Here is a 15,698-nt window from a genome sequence, read left to right as displayed (position 1 = left end):
AGGTTAGAGTCAGGTGAAAAGAAAGGTTGGGATGGAGTTTGTAGAGCGATAGGAAGTGGAGAGGCCATGAGGACGAAAATGTTATATTTGAGGTGCTGGGGGGCTGAGTTCGAGGGAGCCCAGCAACGGGAGAGCTAATGGGTGAACAGGATGCTTCAGGATAGCATACAGGCAACAGACTTTTGAAAGAGCAGATGTCTACATGGCTTTGAGGATGAGGCCAGCCATGAGAATATGAGAATAATAGCTGAATCTGGAGGCTATAAATACATGGATAAGAGTTTGTGATGAGGTGAGGTAGAGCTTGAGGTTAGTGATCGGCTCAGGGTCAAATAGGGTGCTGATGTTGAGGACACCTCATTTTAGCTTGAAATGTTGCTTGGCAGGAAAATGGAGTCAATAGTAAGGGTTGAGAGAGGAAGTAGAGTGGTAGAGTTGAATGTCAGCAGCGAACATGTGGTATCCTACTCCGTGTCTGGGAATGTCATCATCAAGGGGAAGCACGTGATAAGGAAGTGGTTAGTAGCGTGGAGTCCAGTTCTATGGAGTACTGCTTCTACAGAGTACTAAACATGGGGAATTCGGTGAGTGAGGCATGAGGTGCTGGTATTTTAGACGCAAGAAGCAGTCCGAGAGAGGGATCATGAGACAGGAAGACCTGAGAGCTGAGGTCTAGAGGTGTTAATTAAAATTTATAGTTTAAACAAGGTACTGACTAGATTCTAAAAGAGGGAGTAGAGTTTTTTTAGATCATGAATCGGCAGCTGAGACCTGTTGCTGGCAATTCTTGTGCCATATGGGAACTTCAGGACACTTCATGTGTCTTGGGGAAGCAAATTGTGCAGGAAGCGTCTCCAACTGCTTGAGCTCGAGCTCAGGGTTTCTGAGCTTAAGGAGCAGTTGGAGTCATAAGCAGAGTATCAGAGAGGCTGAGAGTTTCCTGGATCGTATGTTCCGGGAGATGGCCACCCCACAGGCAAAGAGAGTTTAGGATAGTAGACGGGTGGCCATCCGGAAGAGAACGAAGAGGCAGGAAGTTCAGAAGTCTTTGGGATGTATGGCACTATCAAACCGATACTCAGGATTGGAGACTGCAGGGAATGACAGCACCTTGAAGGTGTGCAGTCCAGACCATGGCACCAATGGGCAAGGGAACACAGTGGGGAACAGCAAAGTGTAGAAATGCAATCGTTATAGGAGATTCCATAGGTGGGGGACAAACAGCTGTTTCTGCTCGAGTCATTGTGAGTCCCACAGGGTGTGTTGTCTTCCTGGTGCCAGGTTATAGGACATCATGGAGACATTGCAGAATATTCTGCAGGGGGATGGGAGCGAGCCAGAAGATGTGGTAAACGTCGGTACCAACGACGTAAAGGGCATGGTCAGCTAGGGAGGAAGCTAAAAAGTAGGACCTCGAAGATGGTAATCCCTGGATTACTCCCAGTGCCACACACCAGTGAGAGTTGAAATAGAAAGATAGGGAAGATCAATGCATGGCTTGAGACATGATACAGGAGAGAAGGTTTCAGATCCTTGGAGAATTGCAACTAGTTCTGGGGCATGAGACACCTATTCAAAAGGATAGGTTGCATCTCAACAGGACTGGGACTAATGTCCTTGCAAGGATGTTCACTTGTGTGGTTGGGTAGTGTTTAAACTAATTTGGGGGATGGGCACCAGTGTATAGAAGCAGAAAAGAGGAATAAGGTGCATAAACGTGTGAGTGTGTTGGATAGTACTAGAGAAGGAAGTGGTAACATATTACATAGGAGCAGACTAAGAAGGTCTAGGAGGAATACAAGGACAGCTTTAGAATGCATGTATGTAAACCTACAAGGTATGGTGAATAAGGTTGGTGAGCTGCAAGCACAAATAGCCATGTGGGAATATGAGCTAGAGGCAATAATGGAAATGTGGCTTAAAAATGGTGAGAACTGGGTGCATAATATTCACGGATACAAAGTGTTCAGAAAAGTAAAGGAAGGAGAAAAGGGAGGTGTGGTGGCAGTACTGATTAGGGAAGACGTTGTACTGTTAGAAAGAGAGGATGACCTTGAGGCAAAGACAGAATCCATTTGGTTAGAGTTGAGAAACAAAAAGGGTATGATCATGTTGCTGGGGTTATTCGATACGTCTCTAAATAGTGAGAGAGAGATGGAGGAGCAAATCTGCAGGGAAATCACAGAGATGTGCAAGAACTATAGAGTGGTGATTTTGGGGGACTTTAAAGTACCTAAATATCGCTTGGGATCATTTTAGAGTAAAGGGAAAGGCAGGGGAGGAATTTCTGAAATATGTCTTCGGTCCAACTAAGAAGGAGGCATTGCTAGATCTGGTGCTGGATAATGGGGTGGACCAAGTGTCTGTGGGAGAACACTTGAGTAAGAATGATCATATCATAAGGTTTAGATTAGTAATAGAGAAGAGCAAAGAACAACCTTAAGTAGAACTTCTAAATTGGAAGAGGGCTAACTTCAATGGGATGAGAGGGGATCTAGTCAGAGTAAAATAAACCAAAGTTTGACAGGAAAAACTGTAATGGAACAACGGGTGATCTTTAAGGAAGAGATGTTTCAGGTACAGGCTAGGTTCATTTCAACCAGAGGGGAAGGCAGGGGCATAAAAGCTCCTTGGATGACGAGGAAGATAGAGAATGTGATGAAATAAAAAAGAGGGTGTATGATCCATTTCAGGTGAATTCTTCAAGCGAGAACCAGGCTAAATACAATAAGTTGAGAGGGGAAGAGAAGAGGAAATGACCTGGTTATTGAAATACAGAGTAAAATTACAAATTTTGCCAATGATACCAAACTTGGAGGTGTGGCAGTGAAGATGATACCAATCGACTACAACAGGACATAGAATGGCTAGCAGAATGGCACCCTTGTGGCAAATGGAATTTAATACAGTGAAGTGTGAGGTGATGCATTTTGGCAGAAGGGATAGGGAGAGGCAATATATGCTTAATGGCAGAGTTCTAAAGAGTGTGCAGGAACAGAGGGACCTGGAGGTTCATGTGAATAGATCTTTGAAGGCGGGGGGACATATTAAAAGAGTGATAGCAAAGAATATGTGCAAGAGGTTCTGTTCCTGTACCCCCTTACTACAGTTCTTGGACTTTAGGAATTACAAGAACAAAATTGCACACGACACAGGGTTTGGCTTAACCATGAATTGTTGTTTTATTGAATCCAATAATATTCCTAATATACACACCTCTATGGTTAGTTGAAACAGAAATAAAACAAAACTGTCCTCAATACAAAGCCTCCTGCAGTAACTTAAAATTGACACCCCAATTCCAAGCTGAACCCTTTAGTGATTTGACCACTGTCCCCAGTTACCCTAAACAAAGTCACTACGACTTGGCTCAAATTTACAAATTTCAGGCAAAAACACTATGCCTTTGTCCCAATCCCTCAGACCAAGGTCACTACGATTTGGCTGAAAACACTTACAATCACCCACACGGCCGGTCAGTCCGGTGTTGATTGTAGGTCCTGAGTCAAGGTGACCAACTTTGACCCTTCTTCCGACTGCAGCCCCCGCAATACAAACCCCTTCAGGATTTGACTGAAAAACTTACAATCAGCCACACGGCTGGTCATTACCAATGTTGATTGTAGGGCTGGACCTGAGATGACCAGTCCCTGTCCTCCTTCACATAACTGCAGTGACAAACCCTTCGATTTTGTCCTTTTTATGATGATCCTTATCGAAATATCATAAACACGTCTCCTGAAGCCGTCCTGCTGGATGGTCAGCACTTAGTACCTTTTAAACTCTTTCCTCTGTTACCTGCTTTGTCCAGACTGATCCATTTAGTGCTGATATTTCCATGACCGAGAACAATGAACTCCACCAAGGTGAGGTAGCCCATGCTCCAGAGCCAATATACATGAAAAAGGTTTCTCTCCTGTCTTGACAGTCCTTTAACAGTATCAGTTCTGTTGTGATGTTGGAATGTTTGAAATTGACCCATCGGAATTCAGCCTGTCTCTGTGTGCTTTGTGTTGAGGTTTGGCTATCATTCACAGTACTGTTGTTCGTGGGGGTTGGGGTTCCTTCTCCATACTCCACAAAGTCCAGTTTTAAAGTCCAGTTGGGGGGTGGGGTAGGAATTGTGATCCTACATATGGGACTTGGGCTTCATAAATAGAGGTATTGAGAACAAAAGCAGGGATGTTTATAAAGCTTTGATTAGGCCACAACTCGAGTATTGCGTTCAGTTCTGGTCACCACACTTTATAAAAGATGTGAAGGTCCTTGAGAGAGTGCAGAGGAGATTTACCAAAATGGTTCCATGGATGAGGAATTTTAGCTACATGGCTAAGTTGGAGAAGCTGGTGTTGTTCTCCTTGGAGCAAAGAAGGTTGACGGGAGATCTTATAAAAGTATACGAGATTATGACAGATTTAGATAAAGTAGACAAGAATAAGCTGTTTCCATTAGCTGATGGTACAAGGACTAGGGTACACAGATTTAAGGTTTTGTCCAAGAGATACAGGGAGAATGTGAGGAAGAACCGTTTTTTACGCAGCAAGTGGTAATGACCTGGAACTCACTGCCTATGAGGTTGGTGGAAGTAGAGACAATCAATGATTTCAAAAGCAAATTGGATGGGCACTTGAGGGAAATAAATCTGCAGGGCCACGGAGATAGAGCGGGGGAATTGGACTGACTGGTTTGCTCTACAGAGATGGACTCAATGGGCCGAAAGGCCTCCTTTTATGCCATACTCTAATGTAATGTAATGACTCTATGAGCAGGCCCTAGATAGGTTCTTAGGTGACTCAAAAGTAATAGTGTGAGGGCTGTGCCTAAAATCCATTTTTGGGAAAATAGTAAGCATTAACTTGCTTGTCCCTGTTGACTTCGGTCGGTAGTTTTGGTTGGAAGCACTGTAGGCAAGATTTGCTGTGTCTAGTCTTTTTTTTTAGCTAACTGAGTGACTTTACTGTACATCTAAATAAATATAGCTAATTAGGCCAAGAACAGAACATGACGACTTTAACAGTAAATGAAGCCATTTTTTTTTCTGTGCTGTGAATTAAACATGTCTATTGTGTTTATTAGATGCTTCTCCTGAGACTTTGGGTGCTTATCTTGGAGCAAATGATGTAAATGGAGATTTGGGCAGTCCATCTGATGATGAAGATATGCCAGATCCATTAGCATCAGCAGTACTTCCCGGCCAAATGCAAGTTTTTGTGAATGGACCTATACAGCAAGAAAGTGGGGCTGTGCACATTCCAAGTGCAACCACTGAAATTGGAAATATTGAAGGTAAATTTGCAGTACATGGTGAACCTTCAGTTACAAGGCCATCCCTAGCAAGACGTTCAACCTATCGCCAAGAATCACTGAATGATTATCTTGATACCGTTGATGGTAATGAAAGTACAAAGTCAAGTTTGGCTGAAGCTCACCTGCATCATGTTGCAGCATCGCCCAAACTGAGAAGCAGTTTCCCAACAGACACTAGGTTGAATGCTATGCTTCATATAGACTCTGATGAAGAAGATCACGATGTTTATCAAGAATTGGCTTGTGGATTCCAGTTAGCAAGAGAAAGTGAGGAAAATGGCATACAATTTAACTGTGCTTCTGGCATCATTGGCAGTGAGTATTTGGACAGTCAGCAAGACAGAAATGGAAGTCAACATGATTTTAGACAGTCATCTGACTCTCAGATAAATCTAATAGAAACTGAAGAGGCATCAGCCTTGGATATACCACGTGAACAGTTATCAGACTCACAGTACAAGAATTTTCATCATCTGCTATACAGCCTTTCTTCAACGTTGCAGGTTGGAGATGAAGGACAAGAACAGGACAGTCATGAGTTACAGAGTAACGATAATGTTGTAACCGGTACCTGCCAGGAAGATGAAGAAATTCCAGAGACTTCCAGGACTACAGTTGATGAAACTGCTGATGCTGGAAGCAGTGCAGAGAGATTGCTCACACAAACAGAATCAGTGGATCAAACATCAGAACGATCCCAACTGTCTTCAGAAAATGAACAAAGTGATACAACCCGCACAGAGAGTGTTAGTGAGGCCAGCACTAGGCCAGAAGGAGAGAGTGATGCAGAAGGTGCTGATAGCTCATGCAATGGAAGTGGCAACACAACAAGGGTATCTTCATCTGTAGAAAGCACCACACGATTTTCCTCTTTTGAAAGTGGCAGGTTTGCAGAAGCTCCAGCATTCTCTTCACAGGATGAGGAATATGGTGTCAGTCCAGCTGACTTAGTGACTGACGTTCTTGCAAATAAACATGATTCTGAAGGTATTACAGATATTCCAGTGAGTGAAGGAACTGAAAATAACAATGAGGCACAGCAGCAGGAGCAAGTGCCTCTTGACATGGATGCATTACGTTCTGAATCTGAGACGGAAGAAATTTGGCAGAGGAGGAGGAGTTTGCAGGCAGCAGCAGCAGCAACAGCAACAGATGATCTATCGCAAGAAGGACATGCAAGATCTGCCCAAGTGACTTCAGAGGAGACAAGCGAAGCGACAGAGGAGACAAGCGAAGCGACAGCAGAGACAGAAGGTGATAATCCAGGTAAATTTTAATATAGAACAGTTGCATGTAAGGTTCAAATAATTTGAATAATTTAACTAGCATGTTGGAAAGATCAATTTGTGTTATGATGGACTACACTAGACAAAAATTTCATTCTACCAGGATCTTTAGCCTGAATTTATATACCTGTGTGGCACTTTGCAGCAGAAGTGATTCAGTGGCGTGGCAGCTTAATATGTGTTAAAATACTGATTAATTTCATAAGAGCCATTTTTCTATACTACAGCACATTGTGAAACATTTTTATGATTTTAAAACATTATTGGCCAGATTCTCCATCAAGCACGCACCAGCCTTTGAGATCCTTACCCTCAGTGCGGCAGGACGTTACCCGTTATCAGCGTATTGATGAACCACTACCACCAAGTGAGTCTATCAGATTTGCTCAGAATTGATACTTTCACATGTTATTCCCATAGAGGTTCTCCTGATTGCCCATGATAACCAAGGAAGATTGGTGGAAATCCTGGAAAAATTACATAAACAGGTTTTCTGCCGAAGTTACGGTGGATGATTTGGGAACCCCTGTGGAAATTCTGCCCATGATGTCTAATGCAGTTTTGAGAAGCCATGTCCCTTTATGTAAAAATATCTTTCCATTCCCAGCTGGAGCAGCTATGGAGGCACACAGTTGGGCTTTGCCTGTTAAGAATAAGAGTGGAAAATTGCATAGCTTTACCATTTCTGATGGTTATTTTAGCAGCCGCTGGTGTGTATGCATTGATGAATGTTTGGGGTTTGCTGTGAGGGCCCCTAGCACTTGAAAAGATCATTGACGGTCAATGTCCATCAATACGTGATGAAGCGCCTTGGGGCATTTTACTAAGTTAAAGGTGCGATATAGGTGCAAGTTGTTGATAATTGTTTGTTGAATGATGAAGTATAAGGTGATCACTGCAATCTCCAGAACCATATCCCAGCATGAAATGCCACCTTCGGAAAGTAAAGAATCATAGAAAATTGATGGGAAAATATTTTTAAATTGCAGTTATCTAATTGTTTTTGATGTGTTCATGGGGTCACAGAAGAGGCGTTGATTTTTTTTTAAATGCTGCACATGCAGAAAGCCATTTTTTCTAGGTTGGTCAATTTTCTCTTCACTTCTAACTTTGCAAAGGTGCTAATCTTTCAGCTGTCAAGTTGTTAACATGTTCTGCCACCACATAGTGGGTTGGGGGGTGGAGGAGGGGACAAAAACTTACAAAATAGAAGTGCGACCAAGTCATGAAGCTCAAAGTTGAATTCATTATGCTTGTTAATATTTTCAATGTTTTGGTAGGTTATTAATTTGCCTTCCTTTCATCTTTTGAAGTCTCCTTTCATCAAACACCTTTCTCACATGCAACTAAACAGGCCACGGACAGTTGTTTGCGACTGGCCCTCCAACTTTCTTCCTACTCCTGTAGGAAAGTACCTGTACACCTGCCTTAATGCAGTCTCAGTTGATCAGGTCATTTTCAACTTAGTCCAAGAATAGCCACCTCAGTCCTGGCTCAGAATCCTCTTCAAATAGCCACAAACAAGCTGAAGAGGCACATTTGGGCACCATTGTCCTGGTTGAGCTTATCATTGCAATGTTAAAACAAAGGGGGGACATTTTATGCTCTTCCCCCGCGGCAGGTTTGGAGGCGGGGAGAACATAAAATTGGGTGGGATGGTGGCGAAGGGGGTTCCCACCACCATACTGCCTGTGCCAAAATTTAGTACGGGATGGGAAGACCTGAGAACGTCCCTCTCATCCAGCCACCAATTGATGTCCTTAACTGCGCAATTAAGACCCAATGTGGGACCTCTTCCCGCCGCAGCCGCAATAAGCCATGCGGTGGGCAGTTTTGTTGCCGCACAGGAAGCACGCCACGGAAAACGGCTCCCGGGGTGGAGGGGTTCCTCATTAAAAGATACCTCCCTGCCCTTGCTGCCTACTCCCCCTCCCCTGCGACCCCCCCCCCACTCTGCGAGACTCCTCCTGCCCTTACCTACCTGAGGCCTGATTCCAGCGATGCTCCTCGGCCTCTGGCAGGTGCACTTGCAGCAGCAGCCACTGTCTCAGCAATGATGCTACAGCTGCTGGCCTCTGCAAGGGCTGGGCTTCCGGCATGGGGTCCTTGATCCTGTGGAAGGCCTGCGCTGTCCCGTTAAGTGCCTGATTGACGCTAAATTCAGTGGGCTTTCCGAAGAAGAGGCGACACGGGAATCTCGGCGTCAGTTTCTCTGGATGTCGAGACCCCATACGCCAGGATAAAATTCCCCCCAAAGTTGCTTGGACAGATGAGGGGTGGATGGTCAAAGAGGGATTACAGTATTTCCCAAACAAGATTTCAAAAATCATCCTGTTTTGCACAACATTGTTATAAAAAGGCATTGCAATGGAGGGAAGTGGAATCTTTTAATCCGGTGTCATTCAGAATTCTTGTGGGGGGGGAGATTGGGGGAGAACCAATCATGTGATATCCAAGAATACATTTTGGGGTGAAAATAAATCACAGATCTGGGGCTGAATTTTGTTCAGCTCCCAATGTCAGGCTCCATGGCGGATATGAATATATTTAAATACAATTCCTCGTGATCTTACCGTCGGATCTGGATCTTCCATGAGACAGGTGGCACTCAAGCATCTTCACTTGCCCGTGGGCGCCACCGAGGGGGGAAGGGGGGAACTCAAGATTTCTAGTGTATTGTGCGGGAGGTCAACTCTACATTTTTAGTGTGGGGGAAGGAAGGGGTAACCTCTGAACTTTGTACAGTTGGTGGGGGAGGGGGGGAAGAGGTCGACTCTGCACTCTGTGCAGTGGAGGGGAGGGGGTGAAAGGATCAACTCTGCAATGTTGGTGTATTGGGGAGGGGGAACGGGGCAAATATTTATTTTCAGTGTACTCGGTGGGCGGAGGGGGGCGGCTGGGGAGGGTGTACGGGGTTTAAATCTGCTTTCTCAGAGCAGGGCTGGCAGTCCTTTAAAAATAGTGCCAGCGCCTGTGCAGCGACAGCTGATGCATTCACGATATCGCCGAGGCTGACCCCGCGATGTGATGGGGGTGGGGGTGGGGGGGTGGGGGGGGACGGTGGCAGCTAGCCGACATATTTAAAAAAGCCGTCACGCTCAAGATGGTGGCGGCGAGCAGCCCGTGCATGCTGGCCAGCCACAGGAAAACAAAATCCAGCCTGTTGATGCATTTGCCTTAAGATATTAAATGTAATCACAGAATGATACAGTGCAGAAGATGCCCTTCGGCCCATCGAGTCTGCACCGATGCATTAAAGACACCTGACCTGTCTACCTAATCCCATTTGCCAGCACTTGGCCCATAGCCTTGAAGGTTATGATGTGCCAAGTGCTCATCCAGGTGCTTTTTAAAGGACATGAGGCAACCCACCTTGACCACCCTCCCATGCAGTGCATTCCAGACTGTCACCACCCTCTGGGTTAAAAAGTTCTTCCTCAAATCCCCCTTAAACCTCCTGCCCCTCACCTTAAACTTGTGTCCCCTAGTAACTGACCCTTCAACTAAGGGGAACAGCTGCTCCCTATCCACCCTGTCCATGCCCCTCATAATCTAGTACACCTCGATCAGGTCACCCCTCAGTCTTCTCTGCTCCAGCGAAAACAACCCAAGCCTATCCAACCTCTCTTCATAGCTTAAATGTTCCATCCCAGGCAACATCCTGGTGAATCGCCTCTGCACCCCCTCCAGTGCAATCACATCCTTCCTATAATGTGGTGACCAGAATTGCACACAGTACTCCAGCTGTGGCCTTACCAAAGTTCTATACAACTCCAACATGACCTCCCTGAACAAAGAACAAAACAGCACAGGAACAGGCCATTCGGCCCTCGAAGCCTTTGCCGATCTTGATGCCTGCCTAAACTAACATCTTCTGCACTTCCGGGGCCCATATCCCTCTATTCCCTTCCTATTCATGTATTTGTCAAAATGTCTCTTAAAAGTCGTTATCGTATCTGCTTCCACCACCTCCCCTGGCAGCAAGTTCCAGGCACTCACCACCCTCTGTGTAAAAAAACTTGTCTCGCACATCCCCTCTAAACTTTGCCCCTCGCACCTTAAACCTATGTCCCCTAGTAACTGACTCTTCCACCCTGGGAAAAAGCTTCTGACTATCCACTCTGTCCATGCCGCTCATAACTTTGTAAACCTCTATCATGTCGCCCCTCCACCTCCGTCGTTCCAGTGAAAACAATCCGAGTTTATCCAACCTCTCCTCATAGCTAATGTCCTCCAGACCTGGCAACATCCTGGTAAACCTCCTCTGTACCCTCTCCAAAGCCTCCACGTCCTTCTGGTCATGTGGCGACCAGAATTGCACGCAATATTCTAAGTGTGGCCTAACTAAGGTTCTGTACAGCTGCAACATGACTTGCCAATTTTTATACTCTATGCCCCGACCGATGAAGGCAAGTATGCCGTATGCCTTCTTGACTACCTTATCCACCTGCGTTGCCACTTTCAGTGACCTGTGGACCTGTACGCCCAGATCTCTCTGCCTGTCAATACTCCAAAGGGTTCTGCCATTTACTGTATACCTCCCAACTGCATTAGACCTTCCAAAATGCATTACCTCACATTTGTCCGGATTAAACTCCATCTGCCATTTCTCCGCCCAAGTCTCCAACCGATCTATATCCTGCTGTATCCTCTGACAATCCTCAACACTATCCGCAACTCCACCAACCTTTGTGTCGTCCACAAACTTACTAATCAGACCAGCTACATTTACCTCCAAATCATTTATATATACTACAAACAGCAAAGGTCCCAGCACTGATCCCTGCGGAACACCACTAGTCACATCCCTCCATTCAGAAAAACACCCTTCCACTGCTACACTCTGTCTTCTATGACAGAGCCAGTTCTGTATCCATCTTGCCAGCTCACCTCTGATCCCGTGTGACTTCACCTTTTGTACCAGTCTGCCATGAGGGACCTTGTCAAAGGCTTTACTAAAGTCCATATAGATAACATCCACTGCCCTTCCTTCATCAATCATCTTCGTCACTTCCTCAAAAAACTCAATCAAATTAGTAAGACACGACCTCCCCTTCACTAAACCAGGCTGTCTCTCGCTAATAAGTTCGTTTGTTTCCAAATGGGAGTAAATCCTGTCCCGAATAATCCTCTCTAATAGTTTCCCTACCACTGACGTAAGGCTCACCGGCCTATAATTTCCTGGATTATCCTTGCCACCCTTCTTAAACAAAGGCACAACATTGGCTATTCTCCAGTCCTCTGAGACCTCACCTGTAGCCAATGAGGATGCAAAGATTTCTGTCAAGGCCCCAGCAATTTCTTCCCTTGCCTCCCTCAGTATTCTAGGGTAGATCCCATCAGGCCCTAGGGACTTATCTACCTTAATGCTTTGCAAGACACCCAACACCACCTCCTTTTTGATAATGAGATGACTGAGACTATCTGCACTCCCTTCCCGAGGCTCATCATCCACCAAGTCCTTCTCTTTGGTGAATACTGATGCAAAATACTCATTTAGCACCTCGCCCATTTCCTCTGGCTCCACACATAGATTCCCATCTCTGTCCTTGAGTGTGCCAACCCTTTCCCTGGTTACCCTCTTGCTCTCTATATATGTATAAAAAGCCTTGGGATTCTCCTTAATCCTGTTTGCCAATGACCTTTCATGACCCCTTTTAGCCCTCCTAACTCCTTGCTTAAGTTCCTTCCTACTGTCTTTATATTCCTCAAGTGCTTCATCTGTTCCTAGCTTTCCAGCCCTGACAAATGCTTCCTTTTTCTTTTTGACTAGGCTCACAATATCCCGTGTTATCCAAGCTTCCCAAAACTTGCCAAACTTATCCTTCTTCCTCACAGGAACATGCTGGTCCTGGATTCTAATCAGCTGACATTTGAAAGACTCCCACATGTCAGATGTTGATTTACCCTCAAACAGCCGCCCCCAATCTAAATTCTTCAGTTCCTGCCTAATATTGTTATAATTAGCCTTCCCCCAATTTAGCACCTTCACCCAAGGACTACTCTTATCCTTATCCACAAGTACCTTAAAACTTATGGAATTATGGTCACTGCTCCCGAAATGCTCCCCCACTGAAACTTCAACCACCTGGCCTGGTTCATTCCACAATACCAGGTCCAGAATGGCCCCATCCCTAGTTGGACTATCTACATACTGTTTCAAGAAGCCCTCCTGGATGCTCCTTACAAATTCTGCCCCATCCAAGCCCCTAGCACTAAGTGAGTCCCAGTCAATATAGGGGAAGTTAAAATCACTCACCACCACAACCCTGTTACCTTTACATCTTACCAAAATCTGTCTACATATCTGCTCCTCTACCTCCCGCTGGCTGTTGGGAGGCCTGTAGTAAACCCCCAACATCGTGACTGCACCCTTCCTATTCCTCAGCTCCACCCATATTGCCTCACTGCATGACCCCTCTGAGGTGTCCTCCCGCAGTACAGCTGTGATATTCTCCTTAACCAGTAATGCAACTTCCCCCACCCCTTTTACATCCCCCTCTATCCCGCCTGAAGCTTCTAAAGCCTGGAACATTTAGCTGCCAATCCTGCCCTTCCCTCAACCAAGTCTCTGTAATAGCAACAACATCATATTTCCAAGTACTAATCCAAGCTCTAAGTTCATCTGCCTTACCTGTTATACTTCTCGCATTGAATAAAATGCATTTCAGACCACCAGTCCCGCTGTGCTCAGCAACATCTCCCTGCCTACTCTTCCTCTTAGTCCTACTGGCCTTATTTACTATGTCCTCCTCATTTATTTCACTCGCTGTCCTACTGCTCTGGTTCCCACCCCCCCCGCCACACTAGTTTAAACCCTCCCGAGTGACGCTAGCAAACCTTGCAGCCAGGATATTAGTGCCCCTCCAGTTTAGATGCAACCCGTCCTCCTTGTACAGGTCCCATCTGTCCCTGAAGAGAGCCCAATGGTCCAGATATCTGAAACCCTCCCTTCTACACCAGCTGCTCAGCCACGTGTTTAGCTGCACTATCTTCCTATTTCTAGCCTCACTGCCACGTGGCACAGGGAGTAATCCAGAGATTACAACCCTAGAGGTCCTGTTTTTTAACTTACTGCCTAACTCCCTAAACTCCCCCTGCAGGACCTCATCACTCTTCCTGCCTATGTCATTGGTACCGATGTGTACCACAACCTCTGGCTGTTCACCCTCCCCCTTCAGAATGCCCCCTGTCTGTTCAGAGACATCCTTGACCCTGGCACCAGGGAGGCAACATACTATCCTGGAGCCTCTTTCACGTCCACAGAAGCGCCTATCTGTGCCCCTGCCTATAGAGTCCCCTATAACTATTGCTCTTCTGCGCTTTGTCCCTCCCTGCTGAACAACAGTGCCAGCCGTGGTGCCACTGCACTGGCTGCTGCTGTTTTCCCCTGATAAGTCATCCCACCCAACAGTATCCATAACGGTATACTTGTTAGAGAGCGGGATAGCCACAGGGGATTCCTGCACTGACTGCCTGCCCCTTCTAGCAGTCACCCATCTATCTGTCTGCACCTTGGGTGTAAGCACTTCTCTAAAACTCCTGTCAATGACACTTTCTGCCACTTGCATGCTCCTAAGTGCATCCATTTGCCGCTCCAACCGATCCATGCCGTCTGCGAGGAGCTGCAACTGGGTACGCTTCCTGCAGATGTAGTCCTCCGGAACGCTGGAAGCATCACAGACTTCCCACATCTCACAGGTGAAGCACTTCATCCCTCTAACTGTCATTTCTAGCACTAATTTAGTTAATTAATATAAAATAAATAAATACTTATTAAATCCTTACTAAATTGTTATAATTAACTATATGGTCCATAGTGCTAGATTTCTACTATAAATATTAAATGCTAACTAAATACAGTAATCTCCTCCCTCTGGTTTAGTTACTCTACATATTAATTAGTTAATTAGTGTTTTAATCAATTTTTATCAGTTTTATTTTCAAATTCGGTACAGATTCCCTACCAGCCAATCAGGTCACAGCTTTCCTGTGACGTCACTTTTTCAGTCTTTTTTCCCCACCTGAGGTAACTTACCGCTCTGGAACTCCGCCCTCCGAGTCTGCTCCGAGAATCCCCGAGGTAGGTTTTTTCTACTTACCGCTCTGGAACTCCGCCCTCCGAGTCTGCTCCGAGAATCCCCGAGGTAAGTTTTTTCTACTTACCGCTCTGGAACTCCGCCCTCCGAGTCTGCTCCGAGAATCCCCGAGGTAAGTTTTTTCTACTTACCGCTCTGGAACTCCGCCCTCCGAGTCTGCTCCGAGAATCCCCGAGGTAAGTTTTTTTCTACTTACCGCTCTGGAACTCCGCCCTCCGAGTCTGCTCCGAGAATCCCCGAGGTAAGTTTTTTATACTTACCGCTCTGGAACTCCGCCCTCCGAGTCTGCTCCGAGAATCCCCGAGGTAAGTTTTTTATACTTACCGCTCTGGAACTCCGCCCTCCGAGTCTACCTGCTGCCTGCTTTTGGTATATTGTATTTTGTGATATTGACCATAGCTCTGAGTTTATCATAATGACTATTATAAACCTTCTTTCAGCCGTTTTAAAGAAAACCTACTAGGTTCTGCAAAATTCTAAATACTTCATGAAATATTTTCAAAATGTGCAGTAACCTACCTCTAAAGAAGGCCCAGCAAAAATACTGATATTAAATTAGTACAGTATTTGCTGTATTAACTTTGCTGTTAAAATGTTATCTGCTGTACATTTGTCATCACATAATTTTATCTTTGTTCAGGAATGTGTTTAAATTTGGCTAGTATAATTTGAAATTTTCAAGTTATTTTTGGGATTAAGTGTTCAATCCCAGCCTTAGTTGAAGTCATGATTTTTGCGTGTCAAATTGGCTATCATAACTCTGCTTCTTGATTTGTTTGCTTTTTTAACGCTATAGATTGGGAAGCTCGGATTGATAGCCATGGCCGGATCTTTTATGTGGATCATGTGAACAGGACAACCACTTGGCAAAGACCCACAACTCCTGCCTGTCAACAGATTGTTCAACGTTCCAATTCAATCCAACAGATGGAGCAGCTTAATAGACGGTAAATGAAAAACAATCTGAACCTAATTTTAGCTCAACTGTTGCTTATTCGATAGTCAG

At 45.3% G+C, this 15,698-nt stretch overlaps 1 protein-coding gene across 15 annotated transcripts in view; it reads left to right on the top strand.

Moving 5' to 3' along the window:
• hecw2b (HECT, C2 and WW domain containing E3 ubiquitin protein ligase 2b) overlaps window positions 1–15,698 on the top strand; it is a 431,729-nt gene that overhangs the window by 269,607 nt on the left and 146,424 nt on the right. For 14 of the 15 annotated variants that reach the window (XR_010975398.1, XR_010975400.1, XR_010975401.1 and 11 more), the window contains 3 exons: window positions 5,077–6,573; window positions 6,865–6,960; window positions 15,489–15,639. Coding sequence is in view for 5 of the 15 variants with exons in the window: in XM_068035672.1 (XP_067891773.1) it covers window positions 5,077–6,573; window positions 6,865–6,960; window positions 15,489–15,639 (1,744 nt within the window). In the remaining 10 variants the exon portion in view is untranslated. The remainder of the gene's footprint in view (window positions 1–5,076; window positions 6,574–6,864; window positions 6,961–15,488; window positions 15,640–15,698) is intronic. The other variant, XR_010975402.1, reaches the window with a different exon arrangement.

The sequence above is a fragment of the Heterodontus francisci genome, chromosome 7, assembly GCF_036365525.1.
Source record: "Heterodontus francisci isolate sHetFra1 chromosome 7, sHetFra1.hap1, whole genome shotgun sequence".
In the NCBI taxonomy this organism is placed as follows: Eukaryota; Metazoa; Chordata; class Chondrichthyes; order Heterodontiformes; family Heterodontidae; genus Heterodontus; species Heterodontus francisci.
This window is presented reverse-complemented; position numbering and strand designations above follow the sequence as displayed.